Source organism: Temnothorax americanus, unplaced genomic scaffold (genome assembly GCF_048541705.1).
Source record: "Temnothorax americanus isolate GAGA-0224 unplaced genomic scaffold, ASM4854170v1 Scaffold5, whole genome shotgun sequence".
Classification (NCBI taxonomy): domain Eukaryota; kingdom Metazoa; phylum Arthropoda; class Insecta; order Hymenoptera; family Formicidae; genus Temnothorax; species Temnothorax americanus.
Genome location: NW_027509657.1, coordinates 4,665,909 through 4,691,539, shown reverse-complemented (window position 1 = coordinate 4,691,539; position 25,631 = coordinate 4,665,909). Strand labels below are relative to the sequence as shown.

The window sequence follows — 25,631 nt, the reverse complement described above, 5'->3', positions numbered from 1 at the left end:
GCAATGTATAAAAATTTGCCAATTTTTCCAACGTTTCAAAATTCAACGGCAATACACTTTCAACCCACCATTTAGATAATTGATTTGCGTATGGTTCTACTTGATCTGTCGATCGTATTTTAAATCAAAATTCTATCAATTTAAGGTGTGCTTCTTTATGCACTATTTTTTTTTTTTTACATTTTTTTACATATTTTATAAATTTAATAATTTAACTGTAAATAATTGACAGAAATTTTGCATGCGAAATTGTATCGTAAATGTTTGTGTCATCTGCGTAAAATACGATGCAATCCCGATGAACTGATGAAGTAGGTATCTGAACAATGTCATAACGATAATAATGCGTAAAAAATTCATTCCATCAAAATAAACTTAGGATGGGGAGGGGGCAGAATTATGTAACGATATTTATATTGTAAAACCCTTATAAGATTTGCCTCAATGATATGACAACGCTGCGTTGCATGAGTCGTTCCATGTCATTTTATCACAGTTGTATGTTAACTTGAAATTCCTTCCTATAAATTTTCGTGACTGCGTGTGGTTGGTATCGCAGGAATTTTAACGGACGATATGTATCTTGGACAGAGCTATCGACGCGAAGTGCATGGCATAACTAACGCGACTATCTAGCGAGTCGAGCTCGGAATAAGAAAGAATTAGCTTCAGTGTAGAAACCTTAATGCTTGAATAATACATATATTTGATGAGATATGAGATGGATGATATTGTTATAAAATTTCACGCTAATGTTAAATCTACCTCTACCAGATGGGATACTGTGAAAGAAAAACGTTGTTATAAAAGAAAAATAGCTTTTACATATATAGGAATTACATTATATTATTACGTATTATTTGTATAATATATAATTAAATATTATATAAAGTTTTATATAAACAGTTTAAACACTTTAATCTTTATAGATAATTTTTATTATTTTTGTTATAATTTTTTTTTCAGACAATTGTTTCGAAGCATGAAATAACGAGGCATAAATTTCACTTTTGTTAATGCTCATTATCAGTCACACATCAAGGAAAGTATTATTAAATCATAATTTCAGTCAAATGTATTTACAGTTTCCAACATATGAGTATAACCTACAACGAGATACTCTTTTTTCTTCAAAAGACCACCAGCTCTAATTGCTCAGTCAAATGCCGCTTTTTTCTTCATTAAATATGCACTTTTGCGAATCTATGCAGATCGCTTCTATCAGTTGAGAGAATCCGGATTAAACTCATTCCGTTAAAAGAACCATTCACATTATGGCATTAAATTTGCAGGTACAATGCGCTAATTTTGGATCGACGAGGGTAGAAAAAGAAAAAAAATGCGTTTTCGCGCTACTAATTCGCAAATCAACTTTGCGAACATACAATTAAATTCACTCCTAAAATAATCTCCATTCGAAATTTATTCAATTCCTATTGTAAGGTATATTTTTGCTCTTCTTTTACAAAGCTTTTATTCAAGCGTATCGTAATTTCTTTACCTTAATTTTAATCACTTCTCTATACAATACATTTAAAAAAGTTTTGTGTTACAAAAACGAGATATTGTTTAGTTTAAAAGAATACGTGAAAAATACTTTGTATACAATTAGGGGTGTGAGTAATATTTTTTAATTATAAAAATAATAATAAGGAAGAAAATAGCATATAATGGATTGTTTCATAAATTATATTCCGTTTTAATCTCTTACAGTAGCTACAATAATAAAAGGCCGAAAGATAATAATAATATCTATAGGACACAATAAGACAAGAAACTCCATTTCAAACTCGAATATTACACTTGTGACGTACTATACATTGTATCCCGTGAAACTACTTTCGCAATAGTTTAGGTTTACACTATCTACTGCGAAACTAAACTGAAAAACTTAATATGTCTGACTCAGGATGCTATATAAAATATTGAAGGATATTTTATTAGCATTCGTATTGTCTGTAATATCACATGATACCATCTCGTATCTTATAATTAATTTTTGTAATTTATATTTATTTTATATGTTTTGACAGGTTTTATATAAAAAATTTTTCAATAAACTTGAATAAAAAATTTTGAACCGAGGGATTCGATGACGAATTCACCTTGACTGCAAGCATATATATCTATATAGCCGGGCAGTTTCTGCGTGATGTATAAGAAACAATCACGGGATGTATTAATTATCTTAAAAGCGCGGCGTAGTCCGCTTCATTAAGCGTAAGACGTTGATTAATATCGTCGCGTAAGAAGCGGCTACCGTAACGACGATGAATTAGTAAAACCACGCGTACCGCCCATACCTGGCGCGGCAAAATAATGCTTTATAGCAACAAAAACGCGAGACGGTACGGTAACCGCATTGTTAACTGCGAAACGCTCGCAGTTTTGTCCATGGCTCGCGCGCCAAGAAACTTGCCGCCGCGTAGGTATGCATCTGTCGCGCCAGCCGGGATGCAGTAAACTTTCTCTGTATGCGACGAGAATACTTTAAGTTCTCAAGTGCTTCTCTCGGGATCTCGCGCGGGGTTTACACACTCTACCTAGCGGGAAAGAAATTTCCCCCGGGCGACAGTAGGATGTAATTTCGACGCGGGACATATCTGATTAGTGCGCATCGGCCCCCCCACTTTTTTGTCGCCGATAAGTTCCGGAATTGCAATTTCCAGAATTTCTCGATTACACTCGAGTTCCCACATTTACGACATTCGAAATGGCCGTTGCACTTGTTCTGAGTTTCTGAGGCAATCCCCTCGCGAATAAACTTTCCACGTAAGGCTTACAGATAAAGCATGAAGATCTTGTAGAATAAAACGCAGAGTAAGGAGAAGATTTACGAAGAATCAATTTTAGCCCTATTCACTCCAACCAGCCCTTTCGTGTCCCACCGAGTTTCTAATCCTCGCAAATTAAAGCTACTATACTTTTAGCTTTAATTTGCGCTTTGGAACATTAAATTTCGTCAATTCGTTCGTGAGTTATGACGCGAGGATTAAAAAAGGCGGAAAACACGTTGGAGTGAATAGGGTTAGTTTCCGATTTGGGAAAAAAAAATAATCAACGCAAGAATAAATTTGAGAATAAGATTTCATCAAATGTACACGAACACATAATAGTGCGTATAAGAATGAAATGTAATTAGAACATGAACTCGGTGATATTTCGTGACAAAAATACAATAATGTATAATTAATTTAAAAGCTACTACATTAACTTAATTACTATTTTCTTACACGAGAAATGGATATAATTATAGACATATGAACTGCTCACTTCACGAGCAGTGTTGTGATATTCAAGGAGTGCCTTTTTCGCGATAAAAATTAGTAATTGCTACGACAAAGTAATTAACAAATGAATTATCATGCATTTATCAATAATGTTTCATGTATTTAAGCATCATTTTATTTCAGCTTACACGTAAAATTTAATAAGAACTTGATATGGGAGCGTTTTACGTTTTATTTTTATTAAATCAAAATGAATATAATTGGAATGGGAGATAAATATAAAAGTGTAACAAAACATAGAATTAATTAATTATTTTCACAATTACAATGTATTTTACGCATTATAAAAAGATTTTCTTATTCTATTGCTTTGCCATTGTAATTTTTTTCTAAACTTCTCCTCTTAGATCTGTTTACTACGCTACAATGTATAATACTCCCTAAAATACCGTTAATTAAGATCGCGTATATTAATCACTAATAAGATAATTGTATAGCACTTTGCACGGCACTCCCGACATTAATTGCACGCGATGCTTATTTTACTATTATGACGTAGAATAACGTGAAAAAAGGTGCGGTAAAAGCTTTATAATCCACTTATTACTCGGAAATCTCGCAAATTAGCGCAAAAAACGAAATTTCAAATTACAAACAATGTTACAAATTACAAACCCGAATTTTTGCCACACTGTTGACGAATAAGGTTTTAATTGTGTAGGAACTATAGTATAATGCGGCATAGCAACTCGATCGTCGAGTGGCTTCCTCCCCTTACAATTGCAACTATATTTGTTAATTAAACGCATTATGACGCCGTTCGATTCGATTCGTTTTATACACACGTTTTCTTTATGATCAAAAAATTTGAAAATAACGTTGATATTTTAATATTGTGCGATACAATACCACAAATAAAATAGAGTATTATTTTAGTATTTAATCATTGTTAAAGAAGTTATTATTATTTACATATAAGAAATATAACAAAACAATAATTTATAATTTCCATTTCTCTTATAAAATATAGATACTGTGTTTGATTCATTTAAATGCATATAAAATAATTTTCGCGTAATTATGTTGAATTTTGTCACATTCTTTATGATAAAACAATCTCAAAGAACGATTTGAAATATACTCACACACACAATAAAAAAGGCAAAATTAAAAAAATTCTGCTGAACAAGCAACGTAGAATCTTTATCTGCTCCATAAGGAAAACTGCGGTTTAGAAAGCCAAGAAGAGATTGGATGGTAAGAAAGAGTACGTCAGAGGGGAGAGGAGTAGAAGAGTGTAAACGCAATGTTTAACTGCGAAAACTCGATTGAAGGCAATGCACCTAGAATGTAACATAAAACACGACGTGAATTGTACGAGTCTTTCTTTGTTGTAAGTTTAAAGTGTTTCGCAGACTTCAGTAAAGAGTGGTAAATTCACATATTCGTGTTATATGTTCCGCCCCGTTGGTGCGAGGATTTTGTCGCATTTACACTTCCTCATGTGCAAAAACTTTCGGCCACTTGAAAAGTTTCTTTCTCCCTTGTGTACAGTTTCTCTATCTACTTCCTTCGTCTTGAGACAAGGCAACTGATAAGTTACTGATGCATAATCAACGCGTGAAAACTAATCTATGGATTATTACAATATATGGGTCGCACGCTTGTTGTTTTATTTCTTACGAAAGAATAATTTATTAGAAGAACGTTTTCGTATAATGTGTTAAATTATAGTCACACATATTATTAGGGATTTATGTACATTTGCATTTCAAATTTGCATTTATCGAAAGAATATGTAATTAATTTGATGATCATTTATACGTTATATATTTATATGTTTAAATATTATACATATATATTGTATGTATATTTATATGTTTATCTCAATTGTAATTATTTTATTATAATAATTAATTAAAATCTTATATTACATTTTGTTTATCCAAATACCACTTTTTATAGAACAAATTTTGTTATAAAGATTATCATTTTTCTTAGTTATAAACAAAAATAGTATTTATAACGTTCAAGATTTAATAATAAAATTCTTTTGTAGTAAGTTATTGCACGGTATTTGGCAGTAAATTTCTCATGCTCCTTGAAGCATCTAAAAGTCGCCCACTTTAGGAAAAGAAATTAAAGCGACATGCCTTGTAGTTCGCGAAGTTGAGGACGGATCCATAAAAATATTCGGGAGTGATGCCCTCGTTTTTCACTGGATGTTTTTGTCTTCAATTGAGTGGCAGTCAACGCGTTCGCCGTGCCGTAGAAAAGCGGCCATAATTCTTCTCTAACAGATTCCTGAAATACTCCGGCGTTCGCACGGAAGAAAAAGAACGGCAAACAATAATTTATATATTTCGCAAACGAGTTACGAGATTGAGACTGAAACTAAAATTATCGATCGGTATCTGTTGGCTTTGGAACTAATGCGACGCGCTCCATGTGTTTGAAAACAAGAGAAGCATGTTATGTGAAACAAGAGGAATCTCTATTGTATGAGACACAAAGAAAAAAAAAGTGCTATTTTAAGATTTAATTTTTTTTTGTATCGTCATATACAAAGCTGAGGTTGAAGAAAATGAATCGATAGGTAGGAATAAGATCGTCTGATTCATGATTATTCATGTATGATACGTTTTCCAGAATATGAAAAATTTGAAGCAAAAGACATGAAATAATGTATGGATTATATTATAACATAGGATATTTTAATTTTCATTAATATTGAAAAAATCTGACGAAATATATATTCCAAACATATTTTTTTGTATTAATAAATTTTAAAAGAAAAGAAGACATTTTATATATGGAAAATAAGAATAATACAATAGAACAGTTTTAATTTATTACAGTTATTTCTGTTAAAACACTCGCACAATTTCACAAATCTTACCTAATTTTTTATTACATAATATCACACATTATTCGATGTATATGCAAGAAAAAATATTTGTTGCATTTATTAAAAAAATATGAAAAATGTATTTCCGATATCATCTTACAGCGAAAAACGTTAAATGAAAACTGTTCTAAAGTCTTTCTTTGCTTGTGTGTTTTGTATCTCAAATAAACAGCGAGGTAAATATCAATTATATTTTGATATATTTGATATATTTAATATTACGATCTTTCACACAAACAACTTCAGTCCATATGAGTGACAGCAAAAATTTTTGCTTTGCAAAAGAAATCAATAGAGTACCGTGAAAGACAATATAACTGAGACTCGGATGCTCGAATGAAGCAGACCAAAAAAAGATCGAAGGTTGCGTTTCTATCTTACGGCGGATACTGGCTTCGAGCCCGTAGTTTCAACGGAAATGTCCTCCCACTCGGTTGTTCTTGATACCGATTTCCGATTTCACGAATCCTCGTGCGCCATCTTTTCCAGACGAGAAAAATACGGGAGTATGAAACTAAAAAAAATTGGGAACGTATTCTCGCTAATTCGCCCTATATGTTATTTCGGCCGGTTATTAAAAACATTCAACGGTCTCACAAACGTATACGTTTACATGAGAAAATAATGCTCTGTAAATACTGGCCAAAGTTTCAAAATGATGGTAGCTGTAAGCTGTATCTTTAATGAACATTTCTCTATATATATTCCAAAAATACTCGAGTAATAAATATCACATTTTTTTAGTTACACGTGCACATTATTTCAGTAACTACTTTTTTATCATATTATTTTTATTCTCACATATTTCAGTGAGGAACTATGAGCACAAAATATGGAAATGCATCAGAAATTCGTATTTTGTAACCAAAAAGAAGAAAAGATTGAATATGTGGTTAACACAAATAGAAAACTATAAGGAAAAATAATGGCTGTTGATACAAATATTACCTGATTGTTTGTTTCTATCATACATGTAATCTAATCATTTTTTGTAACCAAGATTCTCCCAAAAATTTATTAAAGTTTATGCAAAATCAAGCTTCGTAAACGACGTTCAATCATTATTGCGACAAGGTAAAAATATGCGGCCTTTTTTATTCGTCACGGCTGAAAAACAAATAATGGAATAATAATGTTCACGTTCTCCTGAGCTCAAGAAAAATTTCTTAATAAAATATTAGTAATAAATTCTTAATAAAATATATAAAATATTCTTAATAAAATATTAAAAATCCAAATAATACTTCGTGCAGTTGAAACCTTCTTCAAAATCAGACCGCGATATATCTCTTATGTTAAAAATATAAATTTATTTAAAATGCGGAAGATTGTAAAAAGTATGCGGCGTATGGATGAATCTCTTGTTGAAGCCGAGATAGCGGGATGTATATCGCCTAGTCATAAATTCGCACCGTTGCTGCACCGTTGCTTTCAACATGTCGCGTACTGGCCGTGAACTCAGGAAAGATTTATTCAGTAAGTGATTTAGAGACACCCGTTCGCGAACCGGTCAGAGAGACTGACCGACCTGGTCAGTACGCTAGCGGCGCATTGCGTTGATAAAAGAAGCGAAGCTCGGGGAATTGGGATTGGACGAGGAATCGTGTTCGACGCTCAACGAAAATATCGCGGGAGAAAATATCGTCCGCAAGGAAATATCGCTGTTCCGAAGAACCGACGTTATTCTTATTACATGGCACCATATAAATCCTGGTCGATATTACTTTTGTAACTTCGTGAGAACCGGCTAGCCGCTGAAGTATTGATCGATCGTAACCGGATTGTAAAATAAAATTGAGTTGATTTAAATAATTTGATTATAAACTTGATATAAACATTTTTTTTAGAGAAATACATATATAGATATATTAACAAATATATTGCATTAGTATTATTACACATCCGCATTTGTGTGTGTGTGTTTTTAAATAATTTAATTAAATTAAGTTTTTGACAAAATGTAAAATCTTTTCTTTTTTAAAGTAATAACTTTAAATAATTGTAATTTTGAAAATTCTCTGTATGCAAATTGAAAGAGCTAGATGAGACCACCTTGAGTATCTTCAAATCTAAAAACGACATTTTGCATTTCGCATATAGAGCAATACATGTAATATTTATATTTACAATTATTTTTCTGCAATATCATAAATACGTGTACAAAAGCTTGTGTTGGTAGAAATATCGCTCTCGCACTTTGCCAACAAAAGCAACAAGATTGAAGCATAAAATGACCATTGCCATAGTTGTTCTGCCAAGATCTTAAAGCCGATTGCAACGCGAATCACCGTTGGCGAAATGTGTTTTGTATTGTTAGAACTTCAGAATAAGGAAGAGAGGAAAAAGTGACAATAAATCTGACTCCTATGTGTGGCGTTTATACCAGCGAGCGGAAGACGTAAAGTATCAAAAGTAATGACCATGCATAAGTGAAAAATTTTGCTACCCAAAAATCTTACAAAAATGTATATAAAATAAATAATTCAATAATTTATCACACGTCACCAATTAAATGCAAAACAACAGTTTATTTAATTAAATGCTGATTAAAATATCTTAAAATATTACAGTTTCTTTTTATTTACGTTTTCTAGCACACATAAACTATTATGTGTGTATTTAACAATGCTGATTTAATGAGCACTGATCTCATACTAATGCGTTTGCATTTGTTATACCTATCTTGTCATGTCGTCATCCATTTCTTTTTACTTTTTTTCTTGCTAATGGACCTCTTTGATGATCCACTCGACACAATGCTTTTTGCTACTCGGTAAAAAGTAAAAGGAATAGTATGGCATACTATCTTTCCAAGTATTGTAACTAACTTCCTGAGTCACATAATAAATCTGGAGGAAAGAGCATCACCGTCAGACTGTATCATTATAATAATTTTTGTCTTTAATAACTTTTCTTATACAGAAATCGGGAAAAAAGTCTGTTTGGGCCATAAAGTAATTTATTAATTTGTTTATTTGACATATAAATTTTCCTATATTTTGTAGCAAGACAGCAAAAAATAAAATTAGAGAAAGTAGCAATTAAAAAAAATTATAACGAAAAAAGAATTATAATATTTGCGTAACATTATATTTTATTAAAAAGACGGAAAGGGTTTCTATGAAAGGATTGTCATAGAAAGAATTTGTCAAAAAGAAAAAAATCTCTCCAAAAGGAAAGAAATCAATCGGAAATGCGTACAATGCGTTTTTCGGGTCGTCGACAACAAACAAACGCTAACTTTATTATAGGACAAAGAGCCCGCATCGAGTGATCTCGTTTTACGGTAAACGTGAGGCAGGAATAGGGATCGATGAGCTCAATGAAACACGGACCGTGTGAGCACAATTTTATGTCAACGATCCCCTTCGGGATGAAAGACGGTTCCCTTTAATAGAAAATCGATTTAATAGACGCGAGAAAGACTAGTTAGATATTATCTCGGGAAATGATCGATGATATAGCGAAATTACGAGCAGCCTTCGCGAGATAAAGCCATGTATGTACATATATACATATTTCATGATGGCGGCGCATAGGGCTGATAGAGCTCTAGCAAGATTAATAAGTATTAAGCGATCGAAAAAAAGATTAAAATCATTTTTTACCTATATAAAAACTTTACTCTAAATTTTTTTTACGAAACGTTATTTCAGTCATACGATTTCCGGTCGCTGTACATATACATGCATCTATGATTCTACGAAAGTAATGTATATCACGGTTTTCTTTACTTTTAAAATGGAAGTTGATCTGTAGGATTTTGCCTTTTGACCATAAACGTGAAGATGTATCTACCGTTTCGCGTTTACGATTCCATGGTGTAAGCATGGATGTCACGTCGTGGCTTTCGTTTTTGTGAAAATAATATCCAAGGGGATCCGTAACTGGAAATGAGAAAAATGGAATTCTTCTTGAGTTTTCCATTCCGAGTATATACGTATAGGAGGGTTATACAAGTAATGGTATTCGCCAATATATACACACAACCACACCCTGTAAATACGTCATACGTTCTCGGGGAGAGATGCAGATGGACAGAAATATTACATAGTTACCGAAGATGTTGCTACGTGCGCAACGATATTTTGGTTTCGTGTTTTCTTCAAATTGAAATATTTATGCACGACGTATTTCCAGATTCTAAAACCGAGAGAGATGCATTATATCCGTTATCAGAATCGTTGCATGTTCTATTTGAAATAAGTATAACAAACGCTTTTAATATCGTGATACACTATAAATTTGTAATTCACGAGTCTTGTAGTTTAACCTGAATCTTATAATAATCGCTATCTTATATTGATCTCTTCTTATAATGCAATTACAATGCAAGAATCATATATGAGTTAGAAATTATAATTAAATTTAAAATTAATTTTTCTCTGCGTTGCGTTTTCAAAATACTTAATAACATATTTAAGATATAATCTTGCGATTATAACTTAAGTTAAAAGCAGAATGGTTAATTTCACGCTTTACAGTTTTATTTTGAGAAAACTACTATGATGAGGTTTGGATATGCATTTGAAATACTTCAAATATAAGTTATTCCAGACGTGAGAACTCTTTCTTTTCTGACATGCTTTCTCGTGCCTTCTCGGAACCGCAATGCAAAAAAAATAGATTCTGCATTGTGTTAGATTCTGCTATGCCCATAGGAATTGAAGTTAAAAACGATTGTAATTTCATGTAATCGCAAAATAGCATGTTTACGTGCACACACAGTTATACTCTCATTTTTAATGTTTTTTGGATTATTTGCAACGGCCGTCTATCAATATTTGTTTAATGGCAATGTGGCAATTTTTAATTCATTACATAATTGGAACACGAATTTGTGATATTTTTCAAACGAATACTCGTATGTGCAGAGTTTTATTTATTATTTGATTAATTTTTAATCGCGCAGTTTTTACGTCTGTTGATTTAACGATTGTATTTAACAATTATTTCTATTTCATTCGCTTTGCTACGTTTATTAAATTCCCTTTGCTCGCCGGATATTGTCCAGGCTACAAAAATGTTTAATCTCACGAATGGATTTCACGCGAAATAAAGTTCATTCAGACTCAAGCTATTCCGAAGGGACCGCTCGAGTTGCACATTATAAAATAAACAACCACCTATATAAGAAACTTCCGCTTTAACTTCGAGCCCTACTCCAACTACTACTTTCACCTTGGAAAATTCGAAGCACCTTAGGTCCCGCGTAAAATTAAAGTATCGTAAAACGGCCTGAATAGAGTCATTTTTAAATTTATACTGTAATTTTATTTCACAAGTACAATAACTTTAAATTAATACATAATATTGAGAAATAATAAAAATACGTAGAAGCATACGTACGGAATTGGCAACATTAATAAACAATATAGGAAAGAATAAATTTTACACTATCAATTCTATTTCTTTAGTTTACATTATGTATATCATTAATATGCCGCTAGTCACGATCGCGCGAGCATAAGAGTATCGCTCGTTTCACTCGAGATGCGCATAATGCGGACATTTTCCAGATGAGATGGGCAACATGGGCTCTCTTTGAAGAAAAAGTGATGATGTAAACAACGCGATGAATGTCTTGAGTGAAAAAGGGATTATCACGGGCACGTTGTAATATTCTCGTACACGAGACGAAGAGGGACTAACGCGAGAAAGATGGTGCGAGGGGAGAGAAACAAGAAACTACAAAATTGTTTGCCGAGAAACGGGAAGCCAGATAGCGGAAAGCCGAGCGGGAGAGAGAACGAGACACCTAGCAGGCGAGGATCTGATTTACTCGCTGCAGGTGGATATATATTTCCGCCGTCGTTCCTGCTTTTAGAAACTCGACGCTTCTGAAACACGGCGCCGCACGAAATTCTCGAAATTCAAGGATATAAACTTCGACAATCGATTTGTCGAACCGATTTTCACAACGCGCGTAAAAAAATGCTTATCTGATTAAAAACGAGACGCACTTATCTATTCAATAAAAAATTGATCAGCAGCTATTATTTATTGATAAATTGCACAACAATCATAAAGCAAAAAGACAAATCAAATTTTTTTTTATAAAATTCCCTTGGAATTGCAGTTTAATCTTTTTAATAATAAAGACTTAACATATTAAATTGCAATATTAAATCTAATATTAATGCAATATTAAATCAATCTGATTCTAAAGCAATTAAAATCATTAATTGAAGATGATTAGTTTAAAATTATCAAAATATTTATAAGATTTGTTCTCTTTAAAAATTCAAGAAATTAAAAATCTTCCTTTTTAGTCTTGTAAAGTTTAAGGGTTCAACCTGAAGCTAAACCGATTCCACGCTTTACTGCAAACTCTTGCTTTCTGCAAACTCTACTTTGAACAACAGTAACTGGAGAAGGTTATTACGTTCCTATTCTGTCTTTAGGAAAGTGGTAAATGGAGCGAATAAATTTTGACCTTATCTGTCTCGATAAGAACCGCTGAGCCTTTACCCTAAGTCTAGAAACCGATAATGTCGAAATGCATATAAAGCCAGTTGTTTATGAACCGCAAGGCAATCGTAAAGAAGTAATCGGCGCAGAAACTCTGATTTAATAAATACCGAGTGCATTCGAGAAGAACAAATTTACGAAAGTAATTGAAACAATTAATGAGAAATGATATTCCACGCTCTTTCCTTCATTAAACTTATATTACTATCTAAAGAGATAAATTTATATAATAATAATTTTATCTACAAAAGAGTATATGTATATACCGTTTAATATATTTCAGAGATAACATGACAATATTAAATAGATTGAAAATGTTTTCACAGTATTAAAAGTATAATAATTAAATTCTACTCAGGTACATAAATTATTCTAAACAGACTATACTCAGTATCTCGAGACCGACAAAATACCGTCCAGCAGATCTTTTTAAAGTATCGAAACTGAAGTGCAGGATATATAAGAGCACTCCAGTCAGAAACTTAGCTTATCACACTTTGAAATCGCACGATAAAGGGAAAACCTCTTGTAAGGCATCGTCTTAAAAATTTGTGAGCAAGCCCCTCATGATGTTAGACACGACGAGAGCTTTCTCCAGTAAAATACAGGACTTAGCTACCGAGATGGTGGTGCAGTCGTATGAGGTTATCAAGTTTTAGCCCGAGGAGAGAAAGCACGTTGTATCGACCTCATAAAGGGAAAAAAAGAACGCTTTAAAGTCTTATATTGAGATGCCCTTGTTTGAAAATTGCACAAAATGCAATATCATATAGGTAGCCACCTTGCTTTCCAAGATGCAATATAAATTCGACAAAGAGATGTTATACACAAAATAGTGTTCCTCTTCTGCAAGATATTACCCGTTATTACATGAATTAATTTAATTTATATCTTTGTTATACATTTAGCAGTAAAGAAACATCCGTCTGAATCTCATTTCGCGTTTATATTAAGTGGGTTATTCGCATTAAAGAAATAGCAAAAGTTCTAAAATCAGACAATATTATTCAGATATAAACCTTTGTTTTCAAGAGATCATTTAAAACAAAATATGTACGTAATTATCAAAGTATTTAATCACTATTTGAAAAATTTAAAGTAAATTATTATAATATTTTTGTAGATATTTCTGCGACAATCTGTGTAGTAAAAGTCATAGACAATAACTCTAATTTGAGAAAAAAGCAATAAACAGCTTTTGTAAGAGAAACACAAAGGCCGGTATTTCTCCACTCGTTAAATCAAAGCGGATCTGCACTTTATTGTAAATTAAGTTGCTTGCAGTTTCGTGCAGGCGAGCGACAACGTTAAATCTCAACGTTAGTTACCGGGCATTCAAAGTTAAAAAAAAAAACGACAAAAAGTTAAAAAGACGCGTACGAGAATTGCCAGGTATCGCGTTCGTTTTCAAGGATGGAATTTGAACACCCAATTTAGTTGCTCGCCTTCCTGCGTGCTACTCATATATCGTTACTCCGTTCAATCGCGTTAAAATTGGAGAATCGATTGTTCTCGACAAAAACCCGCCTTTTTCCCCTTTTAACTACATCTGAATGCTGCGATTAATTGGAATTGGATTGTATTATGTTGGCTAAAAAACTGTAATAAAAAAATTAATGTTACATTTTCAACTAATTAAAAGGCTTTTACTAATAACACCAGAAATACTAGTATTACTTTTAATTGCTGATTTTGCAGCTTCAATAATAATTTATTCCATTATTTTGTACTAAAATATTTAAATTGTAATATAGCGACAACTGCGCACAATCGAAAATTTTTAATTTAACTATTATGAGGAAACACTTCGAATAAAGATATTTCCACTGAAACAGATTGTACGTCACTTGATTATACTATTACTGTTTTAGTTACTGGAGCGTCTACGGGAGAGGCTGAAGATCCGCGATGGAGCACGTACAGCGCTCGAAAAACTAGTCGATCCTCATTGCCACGATCCTGGCCATCCTCGAGTCTAGAGCATGCCGCGAGGGAGACTAGACCCTCGAATGGCAAGCTCCCAGAAACTAGCTCTTGGAGCGTAGACAGATCGAGCCCTGGAACTCGTTCGGATCCGAGTTTCCTAGGAACGGTGGTCGAGAGATCCGAAGAGGACGAAGACGGGAGGAGGATGCAGTCGCCGAGGGGCAATGACATCGAGAACGCAAAGATCACAAGCCATAACCCGTCCATCTCCTCCAGGAGCAACGAAACGAGCCAGACGGATCCGTCCAATCGGATTTCCATCGAGTCATCGTCCTCGCAGTCGTCGACGATTGGCTATCACCTCGTGAGGACCTCGTCGACTTCTAGAAGCTCCTATGACGTAATTCGTACCGAATCTCGTAGCATAGTAACGATTATTTGAAAATTTGGTCACAATTAAGGCTACAGATGTCCCGAATTCTCAAGATTAGTAATTAGATTTCCTCGTATATTCTTACTTCTTTTATCTTATAATCTGATTTGTTAAGTTCTTAAACTAGAGCTGTAATTGGAGTCACGATCGGGACAATGAATTATTTAAATTATCTTATTGATAATTAAATATAATTAAAAGTTTTCAGAAGTATCTGCATCAATTTTTCATAAATCTTTGCAAAAACTTGATAGATTTTCTCTTATATGAATAAATTAAACATTAAGCAAGACATCGGCATAAAACAATAATACCTTTACACGATATGCCTCTCATCAATATCGATATCTCTCACCAATGACATGATAGTCGTAATTATTCAGCATCGTAATACAAGCGATAACTATAATTCAGCGCTATTGCAATACCAGTTGCCAAAGTGGAATTAGGCTTCCATTTAATTAACGGCGTAATATCTCGGATTAAAGGCTTATATAATTCATTGATCATATAAATTTTCAATCTTGAGCAGTTCAAATTAACGCGACACGCACGCAACGACAAATGCCGCGCGAAGAGGTTTCCTCACGTTAAAGTTGCTCATGCTCATCTTCACATGTTTCACAATTTTTCAAAACGTCATTGCATAATAAATACTGTATATTATTTAGTCGTGTAATGATCCCTCGCATATATTAATTCAAATGTGACTTTACAATGTGTGCAGATAGTGCCAACACTCGAGACACGACTATCATTCGAGACGCTCTCGCGCGAGAACGTGAAAAACACGACGTTGATGACGACGTCCACTAAAGACATCGCCATGCCACGACGCCACATGAGACACATCCCGAGCGAATGTGAGAAGTTTGAAGTCGGGGATCCAGCAAAGAGGGAATTTTATAGCCCGAATTATCCCGCCGATTATCCAAATAATGTGAATTGTGTTCGAGTTTTGGAAGGTAAGTCACTCACTTATAGTAAAAACAATAGAATTTAAGCTAAAAAAAGATAACTTATAAAAGTAGGGGGGTTCTACCTATATATTTGCGTATCATTCATGAGTTAAAAGTCTGTGATTGGTTGTGAAGCGACTACAAAGTCCAAATTAATCGAAAATGAATAATTTATCAGGCAATCATAGCTTGTGTATTAAACCGCGAGTCTCGCATCGCTGACCGGAATATTGAGGGAACAATCATTTTCGCGGCGGTGCGGTGGTTCAATGACCAATAATTGATTTTCTACACGTACATATCGTATCTCTCTGAGAAATCGATTTTCAAGCGAGCCTTCGAGAGAACTTTTACAAGATTGCTCGCGGCAAGAACACGCTAGCCAGATTATTTCACTTTACTGCTGCGCACCGTTCGCTGATAATGCGGGGAAAAAAGGCGAGCGTGTTGGAATGGCGAACTCTTTCCGGACAAGGAAAACCTTTGATCCACGATTCTCTGGTATCCCGGGGCAAATGTTTTGAACAAACATCGCTTCCTTCCGAACGAAATTCCGGTTAAGTAAAGAGCGTTAGACCCAACTTATCTCTTGAACATGGATTGTATAATAGCACGATCTGGTTATTATCCATATATAAATATGCTATAATATCACAATCCGCGCGTATCCTTTATGCTAATTTATTGTTAATGTTAATGTTAATTTACAAGCTTTTTATTTCTTAATATAATGACACTGATAAAATCTTAATTTATTTGTTTTCATCGATAATCTATTATATATATATATATATATATATATATATATAAAATATATATATATATATATTATATATATGATAAAACAAAATTTATAGATATATTTGTACGTTAATTTATAACAAATGACATATCTGAATAAATAAGCTTTAAATTCTTAATAAAATGATTTTTGATACAACTGTTATAAACAATTGCTATGTACAATCAAAAATTTGTAAAGACAATATGCAATATATAACTTTATTTTAAAGCACCGCAAAAGATGACAAAAACCATTTTATTGAAACAACTATATTATTGCGTAATTTTCATAAATTGGATTGAGAAGCGTATACAATAAACTTTAATATCGTAAATCCAATTGTACTGAAAATTCTATAAAACAGTTTATCGAGAAATATCGAGATGTTCCGACAAATACGATTCTTTTATTCTCCCAAATTCAACATTTCTGTGAAAAATTACAATAATTTCCTCATGCAAGTCAAATAATAACAAGAACATAAATCTTACAATGTAAAAAAATATTATTTGAAATAATCTGCTCAATGAATTTCGGCGCACCTTGTAAAAATGCCGGTATTATTGTCGAATAATGGCGAACATGACTGCCGAAACTATCTTCATTCATATTTATTTTATACCGTGAGAAACTTTGCAGAAATACTATATGCTTCACCCTCGTTTCATATGTATAAGTTTAATGCAACTTCGTAGCTTGAACATGACTGAACTTTCTGGAGGAGTAGGAGAGACTTCGAGTGATTGATACATCCCGGTGGTTCGGTTCGTTGGCTAAGGATACCGCGAGAAGATAGTAAATTTTCCTAGACTGGCCCACAAAAGAGTCGAAGCTGTAAAGCGGAAGAAACGCAGAATGGACTACCTTTATTCCAACGATCACGGTTTTCATTTTAATCGAAGTAGTTTTTTTAATGATAGATGTGGTTCAAAGGTACTTAATTGATGGATTATTAAATTGTACTTAAAAAAATTTTAAACAGATATAATATCAGGTTTTTGAATTGTCAATAACTGATATTATAATGGAATGACAATGTCAAAAATTAAAAATTAATTTTTGCTTTTTAGAGTCCATGCACAATGAGAGGAATAAAAAATAAGAAATTAAACATAGAAAGAATTCATAGTCGCATCTTATTTCAAGACATGATCTTTCTTTTTTCTCTATAATATTTAATTCCTTGTTCCTTATTTCTTTCATTGCGCACAAGCCCTTATTTTGTATTTATCTGTTACACTTAAATTATTATATTTAATCGAACAACCAATAAAACGAAAAAACTTATTGTCAGTTACGACAATATTCGTTAATTATGCATCGTTATCTTTTCGCAATAAATAATTTTGCATTTTATGCTTGACACATTCAAACGAAGCGACGCGAGACGGTCGTAGGTAGAAAGTTGAGAAAAAGAAAAAATTGGCGAACGTTCGGTGAAATCATAAATCTTCGTGAATCCAACCACTCTCTTTGTCGGTGGCTGCACGAAAGCAATATCTCGATAACGAATCGATGTATCTACGAACGACCGTAGAAGCTGCTCCTAGTCGTTCAGACGAAAAATGTCTCTCCGTTTCGAACTACTCACTCGTGCAAGATTCAAAGGATTCAGAGAAGCTTTACTTTTTTTTCAAATTGTATCAATTAAATTGACTTATCCATATCCAGAAAAAATTATAGAATAAAATATCATTTGTATCATAATTTAACTACACATTTAATTATTATTGCTAAATTCTCTATATTTTTTATCTTTTATTAAGTATAAATTTATAGAAGACAATAATTTCTAATATGTGAAAAAAACATTTAATATTTTAATATTAATACATAAAATTATTTAACATACAATTCTTTTGCTCAGAAATAAAACAAAATAAAATTATATCAAATTAATCAATATGAGTCGTGATTGTATATATAACCTTAGTAATTTAATTCGTAGAGATTTGTCGATCTCTCTTTTAATTTGGAACCTCGAGATGCGTCGGATTAGGCAATGCGCGGCAGCTGGCTCTTGTTTGAATTTAAGTCAGGGTCGACGAGCCTCGCTCGTAAGTTATCGAGTCTTCTTCGTGTGTACTAAAATAGCGACCGTGATGATTACGGTGGTCCTCGACCAAATCTCGCAGACTGTGAAGTACAGACGTACGCACAGTAAAAATGCCACTATACACAATGTCGTAAAACTAGAAAAAATGACATTTGCACGAGAAGAAATATAATAAAACAATAAATATGTTAAACTCTAAAGATATCGGTGACATTTCGAAGACTGACATACCTATTGTTTAGCATATTTTCTTCCAATATGGCAGATTTATTTTCCTGTAATTTTTTATTTAATTACTTATTTTAAATTTAATTTTCAAAACCGGGAAACAATCATAAATGTTGTTCAAAAATGAAAAATATGTTAAAAGTATTGTAGCATCCATGAATTTAATCACCCTTCTCGTCAATATTAAAATAAAATTGCATAGATATTTGAAATTACCTTTAAACCTATAATTATTGCAAAATATAATTTACGTATATATATATATATATATATATATATACATATAGTATTTAAATAATATATAATATATAATAATTTCTCAATAAATTTTTTCTATGATCACACATGCACACACACGTTTAAACGTACATTGAAACGTTTCTAAACCCGGCTTTTCATCGCTCCGTTCTAAGCTCGATGTAACAAGCAAGAAATTGTAATTGGCTTTGGCAAAGAGACTAGTTTGCCATTGCATAATGATGATTGTATAACTGTGATTGCACTCGGAGAAGTGACTATAGCATATTAAAGCTTCCTATGTAAATTACGTCACGTAATTATCTCCAATGTCAATGAGGTTGGAATTAAGGAAGTTTCATCCTAATGAACTGTTCCCACTGTATTATCCGATATTCATTATTAATAATTTTATCGATAAACAATAATTCTAACATTGGACTCATTGTCAGTCATGGATTGTAAAGAGTTTAGTTTCGAACTCTGACTGATATTTTTTACAATAACGTCTTTACACTACACACAGTAATTTAAAAAAAATGCTTATTAGCATCAAAAGTTAAATCAATTATTGATTTAAAAATATGTGGATTTACTGTTCCAATAAAAAACTGTGTTTTCAAGATCGATAAATAATCGGCGCGCAGTTTACTACGTTGAAAAAAAGTATGCAAAATTCACACAAATATTATTATTAAGCTACCAAGTTTCAGCCCGACCAAAGATGAAATCTTTTTTATTTAATTGTAACATATTGACTGCAATAAGAAATATTTTATTAATTACGTGTCTAGAGCTACACTCAACTTAATCTATAAAATATTCTTTTTAGTAATATAAATATATATGTGTAGAAGTTAATTTAATTTGCAAAATTCTTTTTTCAATATAGATTCAATATAGAGCTAGTAAATTTACTTTGTAAAATTCTTTTCACACCCGCAAACTGTTTGCAATGTTGCATGTTATTTTCGATAATTTAAATAAATATTTACGTTTTTTTAATATTATATTTTATGTTTTGTAACATAAAATTAGACATAAACATTTTTAATAAATTATTTATTAATACAATAATGTATAAATTGAAGATCATAAATGATGATACAGTTCACAAATGAATGCATCTGCATAAATAAAACATAATTTTATTTATGAATCAACAATGTTTCGGTAATTATCCCGTAATAATTATTATATATAAAATTACGCGACGCGTAACACAAATTTGTCAAACTGCGAGAGAATTGATCCGGGTTAACTTTTAAAAAATAATATGTATTATCTGTTTAATGTAAAATATCTTCTCAGTTTATAATTATGTAATTTTGTCATGTTTTTATTTTAGTTACGTTTAGTTTCCTATACTTTATTTCGAACCACATGTTAAGACATTCTTATGTTCACATTTTACAACAAAACGTTAAATGTTGCCATTGTGCCAATTGTTCAGTCGCATAATTGTTAAATCTTTTAGTTAATTAAACAACTTGACAAACTTTAATCTAGACACCAAAATATCTTCACGGTGTCTCAAGTCACGTTCCTGGAATTTCCAAAATATATGGAGACCCGCGCATCGTCTGGCAATCCGCGGTCGTCACTTGGCAGGCTATCAGCGAGAAACTTCTACGGAATCTTGAGAAGGATCTTTGCCACCGCTATAAGCCACGTGTCCTACTCAAATATTTCCCCGTCTTATAATATGCTTGAATAGTACAATGTAACTTACATAACCTTCTAACAGTAATGAAATGCGTGTATATTAAATTTTTTAAATTTTAATTAATTTTATCTTAAATAAACTTATATACGTTACCTCATTTGATATAATATTCAGATTCGCGTAATCGAGTGTTTAAAGGAGAATATATATAGCATGTACTTGTATGCAAGTAGTAATTCTTTGTCAAAATATGTTTCTTAGTAGACGAAGATATTTTGTAGCTAATAACTATTTTAGAGAGTATTCTAATTTTTTAGTCAACATGTTAATAAATAAGAAATTCGTATTATTTATAATAGCCCTATTGTAATTCTTCTCTTGTTCCATATTTTTATCATTTACATTGTGAATGTAAATCTGATATTGACGAATAAGATCGCCTAATTACTATTATTTGCCGTTTGTTAATATATATTAATTTCCGCATTGTCCCGACCTTTAACCTCGATTTTTTTTTTAAATCGTAGTTTATTGTAAGATCCTTTATTACGTGCGAGAGCAGTGCAACAGTTGCGCGAATATGGCAGTCGTGGCTCTCTCCTACGATGTTGTAAAATGACTGCAACCACAAAGGGTTCGTTATCTCAATGACTGTCGCAAACGATGCCCACTCACGACGTTCGCTCACTCATATAATAGCGTCATACGATCCTCTTATCATAACGCGAACCCTTAAGCGCCATTTCAAATTCCAGTCCGACTGAATCTAGCGGGCGAACGACCGAACATCGATATTTTCGCGGTTTCGAAGCGGAATGTATAATTCGCCGTGAATATTTCTCGTCGCGTTCCCGCGGTACAAACGAGACAGGTTGATGTGGAAATCCATCCGGGAGGTCCACGAATCGCGAGGATGTGGCGGACTGTAACTCCGATTACGCAAACTTACCATCGTTCCGGAATCCAGAGTGATCGATCGGAGCGACACCGACGGTCCGATGTCCGTGTTTGACGTATCGTAGATACTATCGAGCGTAGCAATTGCTCCGGTTGCCGCTGTGTTTACTACGTCTGACGATATTGAACAGATATGTAAATCGGCGTCCGCCTCTGTAAACGAAAGCAACAGCAAGATTGAAAGACACATCGCTGCAATATTTCCACGTTAGGCAAAAAATCAAGGGTGGGAGACAAATCAATTTACACGTACATCATTCTCGTACGTCACTTCGTTTCTTTTTTTTTTTAAGAAAAACATTCTCATCTATCGGCTTTATTAATTGGTGTCTTACTTGCAAATAATTGAATAAGTGTCTGATATTTTCGATACGCGGTTATTTATGTCAAAATTCTGAAGTCGCGGTGTGGTCACAATTTTACGTTCAAATTTCAATGCAATATCCGGATTGCTCGGGTTTTATGCGAATTTATTTCTTAAACTGACGACATCGTTGTCACTGTATGTAAACATCGATGCCGATTACATTCTAGTTGAAATGCCGGATTAAAAAGTCAACAAAAAATAAAATAAAATAAAAAATAAAATAAAATAAAACATTGATCCTGATGCTTACTTATATTTATACGCTAGATTTCGGAGAGAAAAGATCAATCTAAAAAAAAACATTTACTGTTACGTATGTATATTGCCGTTCTGTATATTCTGTATTTTTACCTCCAGATATTTATTCCGCAAACAACTTTAAAACGATGTACGTTCGAAAATATGAAGTCATTGCGGGAAATAAAACCGTGGATGGAGAGAGGAGTTCTGGTATCCGATAATCATTTTATAATAATATTAGAAATTTTACATGTACCAGCACTCTTCAAACATACGCCGATAAAATAATATATAGTAGGTAGATCTATCTGGCTAGTCGATTATAAACGTATTTATATAAACGTCTACCATCACCACACGCATGTACGCGTGCTCTTTTTACCTTTTAAATATTTTATCTGACAAAACAATATTTTCTACATTAATACCACAGAACATGGTGCACACCATGTACAGGAATAATGTTCGTAAATATCGTAAATTATTCCACGCTATACATACGGCTGACTGGTTTTTCAATCAATGGTTGTTTGAGTAGTCATTTCCCAGAAAGAAAATATCCAGTTTTCACTAAAAAGCTTAAAATACTTAGTTATAGTAAATCAAAAAGAAACAAACATAAATCAACCAACATTTACACACGAAAAGGTATAGTAATTTCAAATACTTTTCCAATTATAATTTAATTAATTATAGTTAATAAACTTACTATAATTATAAATTAATTAAATAAGTTAATAAATTATAATTTATTATTTATTTAATCCAATACAAAGATTAAGCAAACACACACACAATTAATAGTGCTCTATAATCACCGGTTTGAATTAATAATATATTAAATTAAAATGTATAGGTAAAAGAAGCTGTAAATTATAAATATAAATAATATTATCATATCTTCTATTTATCAGAATAAAAATTTAAAGTTACAGAAAGCCGGACTTTAATAAAATCTCTCCTCTCGTGATCTTTATATTAGAAGTTTAATTTAGCAATATCATATTCATGGGATTTTCATTCGTGATACTTTCTTTCTCCCACCGATGTGTTCTTGGCTTCTTATACGCACATTTTTCTACTGCTGGTTACTTCCTTTGAGAAGACATGCCGTACTGAAAAGCCAGCTGGATTAGTATTAACCTCGTTGTCGTCGTCGTCAGCGGTGCTGATCACCGTCGACGAGAACGGCAACGACACAGCTAAAATGACCACAGCAACGCTTTATATATACCTTACGCTCTCCCACCCTCCCTCCCTCCCTATCCAAGACATCTATGATCTTGTTCATATGCAGTCTTTTTTGGAACAGAAGTGCATCCCAGAGTTGCCACCTTTTCTTTGATAGAAATGGGCCTTTTATGCTAACATTTGTTCACTTTAGTGACATGTAAGAAAATACTCGCTCCACAAACGCGTTGGATGCACATGGTGCATGTTTGATTTTAAAAATCAAGTTCACAAATATGAAAAAGTGGTAGTGTGTGTGTATTTTGGAAAATATTAGATTTATAAAAAGCCTAAATAAACAGTTATAAAGAATAAAGAACTATAAAAGTTTTATCTGAAAATTTTTTCATATATTTTGCCGTTTTGACAATAATTTCTTAAAATCAAATTTAAGCGTTAGCTGTGCGGAATTCGAAATGAGCGCGTATAAATCGATACATGGCTTTTAGATTTATATGTATAACAACGTATTTCAGTAAAAATCAAATTATTTCCGAACAGTTTTGGTACGTCCATTATAAATTAGAAATAATTATAAATAACTGTTTTCGAATGTAACATATTTCAAATTGGTATTTAACGAATCAGAAATAATACTGAAATCCCGTTAGGTCGCGGCCGAATGATGACAAATATCGCGGAAACTATCAAGAAACTTGCAAACTGTCCAGTAACGTCTTAACGGAATTCCTAGCTCCTCCGATTATCTTCTTGAGGTTGGAGTACGTCATAGTACTCTCTCAACCTTCGGTAAACCTATCATTTAACTAGCTGAAGTGGTAGACAGCCTCTAGGCATTCCCAGTTAAATCGTTTGCCATTGAATCTCGCACTGCTGACTCTCTGACGGTTAATGTCGGTTGCATCAGCCACGAGACTTTGCGAGATGAAGGATTGCTCGTTAGAATATCTATAGAGTTGCAATCTGAACTCACTTAAAGGGTTACCTATTTACTTCAAGGATTCTGTACTAGAGCAATTAATGGTATAAAGGTGAGTCTACAAATTGAGTGCATATTAAGTGTAAACAATCTCAGCGACTAATAAAATTTGGATATAGTTAATCAGAATTAAAAGATCGATAAAATTTGCTACGTCTTGATGTACATATTACATCATATAAGAAACGAATTTTTTTTAGTTTACATTAAACCAATGCATTGAGAAGAACGATATCTCTTTTTACTATAGAAGATTCAATATTTACTATTATATCTTTAAATTCATTTTACATTGTACATTTTTGTTATAGAATTCATTTTCAATACCTTGTTATATATTCAACAACTGCCTTTTTTTATTTTTAGTTAGATTTATCTTCTAACGAAAGTTGCTTTACTTCAGTTGATTCAAATTAGGTATAGTAACGATTATGAAGAAGAAATGAATGGATCATTGTCAATAACTTGATAATTGCTTATTCTCCTAATTTGATTGTCTGTTATTACTTACGGATTAAGCATGACTGGAATCTGTAGACAACATTGTTTCGAGTTTGCAGAGAGTGCGGAGATGGGATTACCGTAACTGTCCGAAAGTTTTCACTGGAACCGCAACTTTAGACACAGCAAGGGAGAATCTTCTGTAGCGCGATATATATAGATACTCTGAGGAATAAGCACTTTCCCCTACCTCACAAATTTATTGATTTATTTGGTCATACGAATTTGTTGTTTATGATAATTTTGTAAGTAATATGTAAGTTTTATTTTTTGTTCATATGTTCAATACGATATAAAGCTATGCACCTCTTTTACGATGTATATTTTTTCTAATACAAGAAATAATATTATTTAAAAAATTGTATTTCTTATGTCAACTTTTTAAATCTGTTTATCCATTGCCATAAATTCCAGAAACTACATATTAATTTTGTTACACATTTTAACAAAAACTGTAATATTTAATGTTTCTTAAAACATTCTTATATATTTAATATT

General features: G+C 32.6%; 2 protein-coding genes across 10 annotated transcripts in view; one reads left to right on the top strand and one right to left on the bottom strand.

Moving 5' to 3' along the window:
- LOC143904062 (uncharacterized) overlaps positions 1-23,094 on the bottom strand; it is a 404,129-nt gene extending 381,035 nt beyond the window's left edge. For all 3 annotated transcript variants that reach the window (XM_077418296.1, XM_077418295.1, XM_077418297.1), the window contains exon 1: positions 21,848-23,094. In XM_077418296.1, the coding sequence (XP_077274422.1) occupies positions 21,848-22,045 (198 nt within the window). In that variant the 5' untranslated portion in view covers positions 22,046-23,094. The remainder of the gene's footprint in view (positions 1-21,847) is intronic.
- Positions 1-25,631, top strand: part of Neto (Neuropilin and tolloid-like) — a 107,690-nt gene that overhangs the window by 49,641 nt on the left and 32,418 nt on the right. For 6 of the 7 annotated variants that reach the window (XM_077418284.1, XM_077418283.1, XM_077418278.1 and 3 more), the window contains 2 exons: positions 14,481-14,935; positions 15,696-15,933. In XM_077418284.1, coding sequence (XP_077274410.1) covers positions 14,481-14,935; positions 15,696-15,933 — 693 coding nt within the window. The remainder of the gene's footprint in view (positions 1-14,480; positions 14,936-15,695; positions 15,934-25,631) is intronic. The other variant, XM_077418285.1, reaches the window with a different exon arrangement.